The sequence below is a fragment of the Lissotriton helveticus genome, chromosome 1_2 (assembly GCF_964261635.1).
Source record: "Lissotriton helveticus chromosome 1_2, aLisHel1.1, whole genome shotgun sequence".
Classification (NCBI taxonomy): Eukaryota; Metazoa; Chordata; class Amphibia; order Caudata; family Salamandridae; genus Lissotriton; species Lissotriton helveticus.
In genome coordinates, this window is record NC_136058.1 from 42,556,071 (window position 1) to 42,571,171 (window position 15,101).

At 47.3% G+C, this 15,101-nt stretch overlaps 1 protein-coding gene across 1 annotated transcript in view; it reads left to right on the forward strand.

The window, feature by feature from the left end:
- The window catches only part of LRRIQ3 (leucine rich repeats and IQ motif containing 3), a 418,548-nt gene that overhangs the window by 296,676 nt on the left and 106,771 nt on the right, over positions 1-15,101 (forward strand). Inside the window, 1 exon segment of the mRNA XM_078673417.1 lies at positions 3,791-3,879. Within this exon segment, the coding sequence (XP_078529543.1) occupies positions 3,791-3,879 (89 nt within the window).

A 15,101-nucleotide genomic window follows, 5' to 3' on the forward strand; every position in this document is an offset into this window, starting at 1 on the left:
CTCTTTGGCAGTGGTTCCTTCTTGATTCCAGGATGATCTAATTTTCTGTAGTCTGGGTAGCCCTTTTTTTACCTTTTCTTTGTTCTCTGGAGGCAGAGAGGCCTTGGCTTAGTCAGAACCAGTTCTGGTCAGTCCTGGAGCACTTTGTTTTCCTGACTTCTTTCCTTTCAGAGAAAGGGGCAGGGTCGTCCGCCGCCCAGCAGGAGGTGGAGGTAGCATTGTAGAAGGCAGGCACAGCCCTATTCAGGCCCAGGTGCTATCCCCTCCCACCATTCAAGATGCAGATGCAGCTATTCAGCCTAGGGCTGACTCAGCCAGCCTCCTGGGGGCTCCCCAGCCCCTGTCACTCACAAACCAGACAGTCAATTTGCAAACAGGCCAAGGCACACAGAAAGGTTAGACAAGAGAACAGCCACTTTCTAAAAGTGCTGTTCTCAAACACAGGATTTAAAAACCAGCCTTCCTAAAAGATGTGTTATTGAAGTCTGAGTTCAAGGATACCAGACTTTAATTTTCTATCTTGCTCCTATGGGAAGATATGCAGGTAAACATTATACACAGCATTCCCTATTATAGCCTATGGGCAAGATAGCCCTCTCAATAGTGAAAAACGAAAATGGCTGTAAATCACTACCAGAGCATGTCACACACATCAGTACAAGCTCTACCTTTCAGATACACTGCACCCTGCCCAGGGGGGTACCTAGGGCCTTCCATAGGGGTGTCCAATGTGCACAGAGGGAAAGGTTAGGCCTGGCCAGTGTGGACACTGGCCAGGGCAGCATGGCAGTTAGCAACTGCACCCAGACACCCCGGTGGCAGGCCTGAGAGACACCGTTTTAAGGCTACTCATGTGGGTGGCACAATCAGTGCTGCAGGCCCACTAGTAGCATTTGAATCACCAGCCCTGGCACACTCAGTGCACTTTACTAGGGACTTCTTGGTAATACAACAATACCAATCATGGATAACCAATCACAATAACAATTTACTCAGGGAGCACTTGCACTTTGACACTGATCAGCAGTGGCAAAGTGCCCAAAGCATCTAAACCAGCAAAAACGAAATCCAGCACAGCATCAAAAATACAGGAGGTAGAGGCGAAGATTCAGGGGGAAACCACGCCAAAGGTCTAGGTCTAACACTGTTCATATGAAATAGGAACCCTGCCAAAGAGTACAATTAACAACTGACTTGCATCTTAGTTCACTTTTGTCATTTTTGTCAGGGTGGGGGGAGGAATGAATGTTTGTAAATTCATGTTTGAAAACTTGCTTTTATAAAATATTTCTCAATGCACTGATGTTATGTACAAAGGTGAAATGGTTCTGCATGTTACTGAAATACACATTTTGAATTTTGAAGAGACATTATCATATTTTTGCACTTTTACTGCAAGATGTCTTTAAAAATAAAGGTGTTTCTAAAGTTAAGCAGTGCTGGAAAATACTAGTTACTTCCTTTCTTTAACTTCAATTAACCTTTAAATAAATGCTTGCCTGTTTAATTTCTTTCTCAATGTTAGTCAAGAAAACAGCAGATTAGTGCTGCTGTTGACCAGGGCGCCTCATATAAAGATCAGGAGGGCCGCATGCAGCCCCAGGACCATACTTTGAGTATTACTAGGTCTAGAATGAAGCAAATTTGTCACAGTTGATCACCTTTGTCTTTTATTAGACTTTCTGGTTCTAAATTGGTCAAGACTATTCTTGAACTGTTAAATCTCCTTTAGGTGCCCTGTAAATGAAAGAGCGAACACAGGTCCTCGATTGTCTCCCGGATTGCTCTATGAATGGAAAGGCGAAGACAAGTGCTCCACTTAAGGGCATCATGGTATTTGTCAGGTGACTCACTACTCCTCAATTCAGACTTTCAGAAGCATGTGTGCCTTGATTTAGGTGAAAGAAACAAGGTGCTTACTAAGTTGTTAGAGCAGTCTATCAAACTATTGTGGTCAATAATTAAATGTTCCCAGGCCTACCTACTTGTATGAATTTTCTTTGGGAGTGATATTTGCTACGGAATCTGTGTGACGAAATATGTATCAGATGTGCGTTCATCTTGCATTTAGTAATATTCTTTCTGATAAATATGTCATATTCCTATTGGTTTCTGATAGTCCTTCCACAGCAGCTTTTGCTCAGGGTAATTATTCAGAAGACTTTTTTCTGATGAATTTTTTTTTTTAATTGTATTTTGTCCTGGCTTCTGGAGAGATACAATCCTCACCACTCCTGAGTTTGGTAAGTGGGGCATCAAAGTTGCCCGCCCTCCTTCTCCCACCTGGGTCATCTTGCTGCTTTGGGCTGCAGTCTGCTGCTATAGTTCCGAGGCTTTGTCACTGACAGACACATCTGTTCATGATATCTATTGACCTACTAGAGGTTATACAGCTAATGTGACTAGGGGAGGTCAAAACAATATTACTTAAAAAAATATTACCATGCTAGAATTCATGTTTATTGGGTGCTTCAAATTAGCAAAAATACAAAGTAAGCCAGCAATACCTTAATAGACAAAATCTTCATCAGAGCCATGTGTTATTTACACATAGTGCTTCAAATATGCGCAGAAAGCAAATTAATGTCACGTTGACTTTAAAATTAATTGAGAGTCTCGCGCTAATTTCAGTGTTGCCGTGTATGAAACCACATGTTGAAATTGCATCCGCCAAGCTTCTGCCAACATTTGAGAGGTATAGTAGGCTGGTAAGTTAGGCGGAGCTGATGTCACCCATGCAGGTTGGTGCATTAATACACCTGCTTCATCATTTCATTTGATGACATCACACTGATCCAAGGCTCATGCCGCAATAGTGCCACATAGCACATCCAGTAAACTACACCTCCAGTGAAAAAATGTCAAGTCCCAGCATGAGTATTCGTAAACGGTTAAGTTGTGGGATTTGCTGGAAGATTACTCATCAACAGAAAATATCATCAAAGTAAATTGACTTATTATTTTAGACATTGGCCTGTATGTGGCATTTGATATGGTGGATTATGCCATTCACATCCAGGGAATTAAAGAGGCTGACATCTCAAGAGCTGGAGAAAGTTGGTTTGTCTCAGTCCTGTAGGACCACACCCAGATGTTCTGCATACCACCATCCAGATCTGAACTGCAGAACATCAGCTGTGTAGTGCCTCAAGCCCCTGCTATTCAACGTGCATGTAGGGCGTCTTCTTGCGATCATTAGGAGTCATGGTTGCACTGCTCTGATGTTTGTTGATGACATCCAATCCAAGGTTCTGCTGGACAAAGAGGCGCCCACCTGTCTTTTTTTTTTTCATTACTTTCGATTTCCTGTAATTTTGCGACAATTTGCTTGTCTATGGTACCACCAAGAACTTGTTAAATACAATAAACACATATAAATGGTTTTACAGTAAATATTGCACATCGGACTAGAATATGACTGTCTGGCGTTTAGTAGCTTAAAATAACTGAGTGTGTATAGCCTTAAAAAGGAGTCTGTCCGTTTTTAACGGTAAGCAATCAACACCAATAAATAGACCTATATAGTGTTGTGAATATTAACACTGCTAAAAATGGTTTTGATCACAAGGACATTTAACTATGACCTCGCAGCAGCAAATCTCAAAAATGCTTCTTACGTAGCCTAACTATACCAACGAGTATTATAAAATATCAAACTTTTAAAAGCAGTGGCTCTGCTAATAAAACTTTTATTTTTATAACATGTAAAATATATTACCATATGATAAAGAACGACGTTTTAGCTGAATTGTGTGTATGTAACTTTGGAATGTCTTTGTTTTTCGTACAGATCACAAAAACAAGGCCCCGTTTATCACCAGTCAACAGAATAATGTATATTACAATCGACCTCAACAAATTGTGCAAGGAAATAACACAGTTAAGTATCATATTATTATTATGCTTGCTTGGCATGCATCAATGACATCTTAGAAATTCAGGCTTCGAGTTTTTGCAAGAGTAACATGAGTAAATTACAACAGTTGGCAGTCAGGCGGCCATCTCACCAAGTGGATATCATGAACATGTTTGCATTTATGTGGGTCTAGGCAGTCTGGTTTATGACTAGGAGAGAGCTAGAGAATGAGTCCGTAGAAGATACAAGGAGGCTCAGAGCTGAGCCCACACCTTGTACTTCACAACATGGAACAGGTAAAAGGCTACCACGCCTGCTCCTCACACAAATCCATCACAAGTGAAAATTACTAGCTCAATATGAATAAATGGAGGAGTTTTGTCATAATGTCAGCAGTGGCGTAACGAAACTTGAGGGGGCCCCCCTGCAAACTTCATGGAGGGGGCCCCCCCATTCTCCGTGCCAGTCTAGAGCTCTCAGGCCAGCTACCCGCCATACTGCAGGGGATGTGGGGCGATTGTTACGCCACTGTCACCAATCCAGCCGTTATAAGTAACACTGGATGGTGGAGTTAAAGGTTGGGCTTAGTCTGTCCGCAGGCTATCATAGGTGGTGGTCCATTCATTACAGGGTCCCTGCCATCTGTAGGCCGGGGAAGTTTGCCCAATTTTAGGTGGGTTTCCTGATGCAGACTCCTGTCATGATATACAACATCAGGCCCACTGATTGTTCAGTTTTGACAAAAGTGCATCCACTGCTCCTTCTGGTTTCCGTTTTAAAACATTAGACAAAGCGACAATGCAGTATTTCAAAAGCAGATGTAACTACAAAGAGCACATTTTGATAATGCATTTTTATTAGTAGACAATAGCAATCTTAAGAGGCATTGCATAGCTTCATACACACTCTGACCCCAATTCCATCACAGTCTCGCTTTCTCTCTCTCTCGCTCAGTCAGTCAGTCTCTCTCTTTCAGTCTCTCTCTCTCTCAGTCAGTCAGTCTCTCTCTTTCAGTCAGTTAGTCTCTCTCTCTCAGTCAGTCAGTCTATCTCTCTCTGTCATTCAGTCTCTCTCTGTCGGTCTGTCCATCAGTCGGTCTCTCTCTGGCTCTGTCAGTCTCTCTATCTCTCTCTTTCTGTCAGTCTCTCAGTCAGTCAGTCTCTCTCTCTCAGTCAGTCAGTCTATCTCTCTCTGTCATTCAGTCTCTCCTAGTCAGTCAGTCTCTGTCAGTCAGTCCGTCTCTCTCTCTCTGTCAGTCTGTCAGTCAGTCGGCCTCTCTCTCTCTCTCTCTCTCTCTGTCAGTCTCTCTCAGTCAGTCCCGCTCTCTGTCAGTCTCTCTCCCTGTCAGTCTCTCTCGCAGTCTCTCTCTCTCTCTCGCAGTCTCTCTCTCTCTCTGTCAGTCTCTCTCTCTTTCTGTCAGTCTCTCTCAGTGAGTCCGTCTGTCTCTCTCAGTCAGTCTCTCTGTCTGTCAGTCTCTCTCTTAGTCTCTCTCTCTCAGTCAGTCAGTCTTCCAGACAGTCTCTCTCTCCCTCTGTCAGTCTTTCTCAGTTAGGCATTCTCTCTCTCGCAGTCAGCCAGTCTCTCTCAGTCAGTCTCTCTCTCCCTTAGTCAGTGACTCTCTCTGTCAGTCTCTCTCTGTGTCAGTCAGTCTCTCTGTCAGTCAGTCTCTCTCAGTTAGTCTCTCTCTGTCAGTCAGTCTCTCTGTCTGTCAGTCAGTCTCTCTTTCTCTGTCAGTCTCTGTCTCTCTCTCTGTCAGTCTCTGTCAGTCAATCTCTCTGTCAGTCTCTCTCTCTGTCAGTCTCTCTCTCTGTCAGTCTCTCTCTCTCTGCCAGTCTCTCTCTCAGCCAGTAAGTCTCCCAGTCTCTCTCTCTCTCTTAGTCTCTCTCTCTGTCAGTCAGTCTCGTTCTCTCCCAGTCAGTCTCTCTCTCTCCCAGTCAGTCAGTCTCTCTCAGTCAGTCATTCTCTCTCTACCTCAGTCAGTCTCTCTCTCTCTCCCTGTCAGTCCCCCTCTCAGTCAGTCTCTCTCTCTCTCTCTGTCAGTCTCTCTCAGTCAGTCAGTCTCTCTCAGTCAGTCAGTCTCTCTCGCAGTCAATCCGTCTATCTCTCTCAGTCAGTCAGTCTCTGCCTCTCTCTCTGTCTCTCTCTCTGTCAGTCAGTATTTCTCTACCTCAGTCAGTCTCACTCTCAATCAGTCTCTCTCTCTCTCTGTTAGTCAGTCAGTCACTCTCTTAGTCAGCCAGCCTCGCTCTCTCTCTATCTGTCAGTTTCTCAGCCAGTCATTCTCTCAGTCAGTCAGTATTCAGTCTCTGAGTCAGTCAGCCAGTCTCTACTCTCTCTCTTCATTCTCTCTCTCAACTCTGTCCACTCCATCTCCACTGTCTATCCACTCTCTCCACTGTCTCTCTCTCCACTTTCTCTCTCTCTACTCTCTCTCCACTCTCTCGCCACTGTCTCCCTCCACTGTCTCTACTCTTTCCACTCTCTCTCGACTCTCTCCACCCTCTCTCCCTTCACACTTTCTCTCTACTTTGTCTCCACTCTCTTTCTCTCCACTCTCTCTCTCCACGCTCCCACTCTCTCTCTCCACTCACTCACTCCACTCTCTCACTCTCTCACTCTCTCACTCTCTCTCTCTCACTCTCTCTCGCTCACTCTCTGTCTCACTCTCTCTCCACCCTCTCTCCACCTTCTATCTACTCTCTCTCCACCCTCTTTCTACTCTCTCCCCACTCTCTCTCTGCACTGCCTCCTCCACTGTCTCCCTCCACTCTCTCCCTCCACTCTCCCTCCACTCTCTCTCCACTTTCTCTCCTCTCCCTCTCCTCTCTCCTCTCTCTCTCTCTCCACTCTCTCTCTCTCCACTCTCTCTCCCTTCTCTCTCTCCACTGTCTCCTCCACTGTCTCTCTCTCCTCTCTCTCTCTCTCTCTCGCTCCACTCTCTCTCTCTCCTCTCTCTCTCCCCTCACTCTCTCTCTCTCGCTCCACTCTCTCTCTCTCCTCTCTCTTTCCCCTCACTCTCTCTCTCTCTCTCCACTCTCTCTCTTCTCTCTCTCTCTCTATCTCTCCACTCTCTCTCTTCTCTCTCTCTCTCTCTCTCCACTGTCTCTCTTTCCACTTTCTCTCTCTCTCTCCACTCTCTCTCCACTGTCTCTCTTTCCACTTTCTCTCTCTCTCTCCACTCTCTCTCCACTCTCTCTCTCTACTCTCTCTCAACTCTCTCTCTCTACTCTCTCTCCACTCTCTCTCTCCACTCTCTCTCTCTCCACTCTCTCTCCCTCCACTCTCTCTCTCCACTCTCTCTCTACTCTCTCCACTCTCTCTCTACTCTCTATCCACTGTCTTTATCTCCACTCTCTCTCCACTGTCTCCCTCCACTCTCTCTACTCTCTCTCCACTCTCTCGCTCACTCTCTCCACTGTCTAGCTCCACTCTCTCTCCACTCTCTTTCTACTCTCTCTCTCCACTCTCTCTCTGCACTGTCTCCTCCACAGTCTCCCTCCACTCTCGCCCTCCACTCTCGCCCTCCACTCTCCCTCCACTCTCTCTCCTCTCTCTCTCTCCTCTCTCTCTCTCTCCACTCTCCACTGTCTCCTCCACTGTCTCCCTCCACTCTCTCTCCACTCTCTCCCTCTCTCCACTCTCTCTCCTCTCTCTCTCCCTCTCTCTCTCGCTCCACTCTCTCTCTCTCCTCTCTCTCTCCCTCACTCTCTCTCTCTCTCTCTCTCTCCACTCTCTCTCTTCTCTCTCTCTCTCTCTATCTCTCCACTCTCTCTCTTCTCTCTCTCTCCACTCTCTCTCTCCACTCTCTCTCTCCACTGTCGCTCTCTCCACCTTCTCTCTCTCTCTCCACTCTCTCTCCACTGTCTAGCTCCACTCTCTCTCTACTCTCTCTCAACTCTCTCTCTCTACTCTCTCTCCACTCCCTCTCTCTACTCTCTCTCTCCACTCTCTCTCCCTCCACTCTCTCTCCCTCCACTCTCTCTCTCCACTCTCTCTCCACTCTCTCTCCACTGTCTCCCTCCACTCTCTCTACTCTCTCCACTCTCTCGCTCACTCTCTCCACTGTCTCCATGCTCTCTCCACTATCTCTCTCTCCACTGTCTAGCTCCACTCTCTCTCCACTCTCTCTCTCTCCTCTCTCTCCACTCTCTCTCTCTACTCTCTCTCTCCACCCTCACTCTCTCTTCACTCTCTCTCTCTACTCTCGCTCTCTACTCTCTCTCTCCACTCTCTCTCTCCACTCTCTCTCTCCACTCTCTCTCTCTCCTCTCTCTCTCCACTCTCTCCCACTCTCTCCCACTCTCTCTCACAAAGTAGTGTGCGTTCCATGGGCATCCGCACAATTGTTTCCGGGGGGCACATTTTTAACTTCATCTCCATCCCCCTTGCACCCTTCTCCCCTCTGCCTTGCAGCACCCTTCTTGTCCTCCCCCTTGGACCCTTCTCCCCCTCCCCCTTGCACCCTTCTCCACCTCCGCCTTGCACCCTTCTCCTCTCTGCCTTGCATCCTACTCCCCTCTGCCTTGCACCCTTCTCCTCTCTGCCTTGCACCCTTCTCCTCTCTGCCTTGCACCCTTCTCCCCTCCGCCTTGCACCCTTCTCCTCTCTGCCTTGCACCCTTCTCCCCTCCACCTTGCACCCTTCTCCTCTCTGCCTTGCACCCTTCTCCCTCCGCCTTGTACTTTTCTTCTCTCTGCCTTGCACCCTTCTCCCCTCCGCCTTGCACCCTCCTCCTCTCTGCCTTGCATCCTACTCCCCTCTGCCTTGCACCCTTCTCCTCTCTGCCTTGCACCCTTCTCCTCTCTGCCTTGCACCCTTCTCCTCTCTGCCTTGCACCCTTCTCCCCTCTGCCTTGCACCCTTCTCCCCTCCACCTTGCACCCTTCTCCTCTCCACCTTGCACCCTTCTCCTCTCCGCCTTGCACCCTTCTCTGCCTTGCACCCTTCTCCCCTCTGCCTTGCATCCTACTCCCCTCTGCCTTGCACCCTTCTCCTCTCTGCCTTGCACCCTTCTCCTCTCTGCCTTGCACCCTTCTCCTCTCTGCCTTGCACCCTTCTCCCCTCCCCGTTGCACCGTTCTCCTCTCCACCTTGCACCCTTCTCCTCTCCACCTTGCACCCTTCTCCTCTCTGCCTTGCACCCTTCTCTCTGCCTTGCACCCTTCTCCTCTCTGCCTTGCACCCTTCTCCTCTCTGCCTTGCACCCTTCTTCCCTCCGCCTTGCACCCTTCTCCCCTCCGCCTTGCACCCTTCTCCCTCTCCCCGTTGCACCCTTCTCCTTTCTGCCTTGCACCCTTTTCCTCTCTGCCTTGCACCCTTCTCCTCTCTGCCTTGCACCCTTCTCCTCTCCGCCTTGCACCCTTCTCCTCTCTGCCTTGCAACCTTCTCCCCTCTGCCTTGCAACCTTCTCCCCTGTGCCTTGCACCCTTCTCCCCTGTGCCTTGCACCCTTCTCCCCTGTGCCTTACACCCTTCCCCCCCTCCGCCTGGACTCCAAAACGTAAGCTGATCACTTTCTTCAAACAAAATAATTTTGACCTAATAGACAAGCTTTTTATTTTTAGTAAATGCATGGCAGGTGCTCTACTATCAGTTTGCAGTTTTCATCCAGTATCCATATGTACTCTGGCTATACAAGGAAAGTGCCACCATCCCAAGCCAAGGATACACACTAAATACTAAGAACTACCAACAATATATCGCCCAAACAAGGGTGGGCAGATAGCACATCACCCTCACATGCATTCATGTTTTAATGAGGATGCTGTTCTCTCACAATAAAAATTAATGTTTGTACAAATGCCATTTTGACACCTCTATGTGCTGTACATAACGATTGTCACTGTAACTCAGCTTTCCGAACTCAGAGGGTAGGTTGACTTGGTACACGAGAGAATAACAAATGACTTGGAGGACTTAAACAGATGTCAGGGTGAGCGTGAAACTGACTACGATAAAGCAAGCAATTAAAATTGTATTTTGTTTAAAAGAACCATGACTTGTCGGAAAACACAATTTCTATTATATATAAAAGTTCTTAAAAATGTCACCGTGATTACAAATTATATTACACAGGCACGTATGTTGGAGAAAGGACCTACAGGCTGTCTGAACAGAGATAATCTTCCCTTACTTGCAGGCCCATTATCGCATTACACCGAGACCTCTGTATCACCTTTCAACAATAAAAAGAAACTACTCACTGTCTCGTTCCTTGTCCCAAACTTGGTGGCTGAGGAAGTGCTTCTGCATCTGGAGTTCTTTTTAATAATTATAATTCACCAATGGAACATGTGCACAAGCACATAGCAGAACACTGCGTCTTCGCAGCATGCCAGCTCTCCACATTTACCGGGGCCCACTCAAGAAGGGTGTGCAAATCGCTTTCACTTTCGCATGTTAGACATGCGTGGTCGAGCCGGCTGAAATCATCCAGAAAAGGTAAGCATGCTTTTAAAATGCTGATGTGGAAACACCGAGCCAGCTTCAGCATTGTAATTGTGTCTTTAGATAACTTGTAGGGGAGAGGAAGGGAAGCAGTTTTTTTAAGGGTGCCACAATAGTTTTTTAAGGGTGCCACAATCACATTAAGAGGTCCCCAGTCCATGTAGGCCCCCAAACCCTGACAACCCCCCTCCCCCACCCCTCACCCCTCACAGCCCTGGCCTCCTCCCTTCTCAAAGAAGAATGCACTATCCTAGGGCCCCCACCCCCTCCTCTTTCCGGGCCTGGCTCGTGGCTTTGACTGAAGAGAAACAATGGAAGTTGATACTTTGTTTCTCTTCAGTCAAAGGTCAGCAGCGCGAGGAGCAAGGAGCAGGCTTCAGGCAGCAGCTGCTTCAGAGAGAGAGACACAGCTCTCTACCGGAGAGCTCAGCTGAGGGGCCCCCTTCATCTACTGGAGACTGGAGGCCCCGCACCGCGGGGGTGTTTGTTACGCCCCTGCTCTCTCCCCCCTCACCCCCCCTACCTGGTACACTTTCAGAGGCCCGGGGCCGGGCCTGGACACCAATTATTAAGAGGCCGGCCCCCGGCCTGCATCTTAAGTAATTGAGAAGATGACGTGGTGTGCCTTGCTAGCTCTGCTCAGACTCAGGGGCCCCTGCGGGGCCCCTGGAGCGCAGGGCCCCCCCGCACTGCGGGGGCTGCGGGGGCCTGTGTTACGCCCCTGAATGTCAGGACCACGAATGCATAAGACTCCGGATGTGGAGAAAGGCTTGCTGACTTCTATCACATGAGCTGCTCCTGTCGGACCCTGAGAGTTTTAGGTCCTCAGTAACAGATACCCTCGTGCGAACGACTGGTAGGATAGCACTGTTTGATCGAAATGTTGTCTATTGGATCTGCATTCTCGACCACAGAAGGGTAAATAGTTCCTACATTCTTAGATCTAGCATTGATTCTGGTCAAAAGGTGCACAGCGACTACCTGGAAACCACCCAAATGCCCACGCGTTCAGACATAGTTGAAATTAATACCACAATGGGCTGACCTTGAATTGGAATACTTGAGACTAGATAATTACAAGGGTTTGGGTAAACATGAACTTTCTTTCCCTCGTTGTTTTATATCCTCCTGGCACCCTCATGTAGATGGCATTATCTTCCCCACACAGTGAACCACTGGAATTGAATGCTGAACGTTCTCCTACTGAAAACCATATTTAAGAACATTTTACCACCTTTTTATACTCTGTCTTTAATGGTGTTAATGTATTTGGGTTGTCTCTGTTTAAATGAGAAACGCAATACATTTTTGTTTTAAATGGCAGTGCCACGCATGTCTCTCTGCTCAGAGGTACAAATACGCATGTTATGTTGCGTGTAAGCAACTGTGACCTGCATCACTTCACGACCAAACTGACATAACATAATTGCCCACACATGTTGCAATAACATTAGTTATCGGTAAGATAAGAGAGCACCCTTCAAATGCCTGATTACGCTAAGGAAGGGTCTCTTTGCTCCGAAGATGCTTTTGCAGTATTTTATCAGTATGATGTGTGTTGTACAGTATTCACGGCTCATGCATATTAGCCTGCCCACACCTTGAACTTTATGCTTTGGACAGGGAAATCAAACAGCTTGTGGGCATGGATAGGTGCTTGGTGGGCTGACCAGTGACATTTTGTGTTTGTGTATCAATGAAAATGAATAAAGTATTTTTCTGGGCGTGCTGCTGTGACATTCTGGAACAGCATTTTATTGCAATGCTCAAAAAAACTCAAACCTGCCTAAGTCGAGATTTGCATACGTGCCTTGCATTTGTGCTACCCACTCACACACATCAATGCTCACCCCAGGTTTTCGCCGCATGATAGAGATTAGTAGTTTCTGAACTATGAGATTATATACAATGCTATCTTCCCTGTCTGACGTCATGCTACTTCAGCAGCACTTCTCAGTCGTGTGCATGTTGAGTGATCTTTTTACACTATGCCACCTCAAGTTTAAGCTGGTGCCCTTGACAAAGCCACACTGCCGGCATGCTGTATTGTTTACAGGAATTGGGTCCTGGGGTCTGCTGCAGCCAGGGAACCCTGCTGTCCATGGGCTTTCTGAAATCTAGAGACCCAGGGAGTCCTACAGGCTTACTTACCCTATGTATTTGTGTAATGTACCCAAGGATCTAAGTTTAGGGATATGGGTTAATTATATTACTCACGTTTTCGATTACCAACAACAACAAACAAATAACAGCATTTTTTTTTAAATTTGTTTTGTGTGAACACTGACTTATATTTGGAAGCCAAGTTATAGAGTGTTTCAATGGTACATAACAAATGTTCGAACATCTTGCGTGCCCACCATTCTTCACATAATGGCACTGTGTGGGTGGTTTAATCAAAAGGAGACTAGCTCATATTTATTTAAGGTTACAAAAACAAGAAGACTCTGGTATGTTTCATCACGGAGTGGGAACACCTGGTGAGTGTGTTCATAAATCCCTCACCCACCAACCTAGTTGGTGGCATGCTTCATCATCGGGCCCACCCAGTAGCACCTAGCGTGCTCCGGGTGTGCTTCAACACCTGATTACAGCGGAGCTGGTATTTTGCTGAGTGTGCAGTGAAGATAGTTAAGAAAGTGATGTTAAAACGGCTAGGCGGGGGTCCCAGTACCCGAGGGTAAAATTAGACTTTAATACCTGGGCCTCCGTCAGCGGTTAAAATAAGGCTAGGGGATGTAAGTGGCGAGTTACGACCTCTCACATCCAATGGGTCAACATGTTTCAGCCAGTGCCTTATGACTAAGCTGGCTTTCTTCAGGACCTAAATAAAAAAAAAAGGGGTGTGTGTATCTTCCTCGACGACCCTACCTTCAGGAAGGACTGGGCCCAGATCGCCTGGCACTGCACCAGGGACTGGATGATCCTTATTATAAAAACAGCAAAACGCCTTTCAGAAGCCTTTCTAGTGGAAATCCAAGCCACGGAAAGTCCCTTCAAAGCCACCATAACCGCTTACAAAAAGAAATTGGATGAACAGAATAAAGATATAAACGATTATAAAGACTACCTTACCCAGGCCAAAATAAAGAAATTTGACAAAGATCTGAAAAAATTCAGTTACGCCAAAGTCTACCCATACTCAGAAGAGGATTACACCCCTCAGAACAAGAATACCAGCATGTCTAACACTTCAGGGGATGACAGCTCCGTCTCTAGTGGTTCCAGCAATGGCTCGACGAAACGGGGTGGACGCGGCAGACGTGGACAACGTTGGCAGAACAATTGGCAAGGAGGACAACCGGGACAATTCCACGGTTTCCCACCTAATTTTGGCCCCATACAAAACCCCTATTTTGGCTTCCCGCCCATGTACCCTCCCGGGCCCATGCCCTTATTTACAGGCAACCAGGGACCACACATCCCTTTTTTAGGACGGGGCAGAGGAGCACGGGGCAGAAGAAGAACAAACCCACAACAACTGCAAGTACACTGGGGCGGAGAGGAGAACCCAGTCAGTGCAAACACTCGCCAGAAAACGAAAGAGGCAACCCCGGGAACGAGCAAACAGTGAGACCACACGACCAACCCTCACTGGTTTTCAACCTGTCCAGCACACCCCTGACCTCTAAAGAACAATCAATACTTGAAAAAGGCTTGTCGTTTGTTCCAACTACGAGACTTGATAAATTTAAACTACACGTGGAACTGGCACAATTCTTCAGGAAACTAAAACTGAAGTCTTTTTTTGAAAAACCCATCCCTGAAATAGAACCAGTCCATGACAACCCCAACGTCACAGGACTCCGACTAAAATCCACGTTTGTACCACCACCCTCTGCCATTCCCCCCGAAATCATAACATTTGAACAGGCTGTGTACAACGATGTAGAGAGATTAAACCCTACCAACCACTTCAACAATCTATCCTGGGATGACAGGAAGACACTACAACGCCTACAAGATAATCCCCTGATCATTATAAAACCGGCGGACAAAGGGGGAGGCATCGTCCTCCAAGACAAGCAAGACTACGACATGGAGTGTCGCAGATTACTGAGTGACAACAGAAATTATCGACGACTGAACCATGACCCAACAAGTGAATTACGGACTACAATTCACACATTAGTCAAACAAGCAGCGGATGCTGAATATATCTCCAAACAGGAAGCAGACTATCTCTGTCCCCAAAACACCAGGATTCCATACTTTTACACTGTACCCAAAGTACATAAAGGGGTAAGCCCCCCTCCTGGTAGACCCATTGTGTCGGGCATTAATTCCCTACTGGAACCACTGTCACGCTACTGTGACTTTTTCTTAAATCCCTTAGTGCAGTCGACACCGACGTACATCAAAGACACCAAGCACAAGTCTTGAACAACAAAGAATTCAACCCTGCCACACAACTACTGGTAGGCCTGGACGTGGAGAGTCTGTACACCAGCCTCCCACAAGATGCCACTCTCAAAGTACTCCATGACATCCTGATGGCGACCAACTGGGAATACCACACCCCCAGGGCCTTCGTACTGGCTTGTGCCACCCTGGCACTCAAAGAAAACTACTTTGAGTTTGACGGTACCCTCTACCTACAAACTAATGGGACGTCTATGGGCAGTGTCTTCGCTCCCAGCGTAGCGGGACTATACGTCCACCATTTTGAAGAGTGTCACATAGCGACTGACACCAACCCCTACTTCAACCATATCCTGAGCTGGCGCAGGTATATAGATGATATCTTGGTGGTCTGGCAGGGTACCCACTCTGACCTGGATACATTCATGATCTGGCTAAA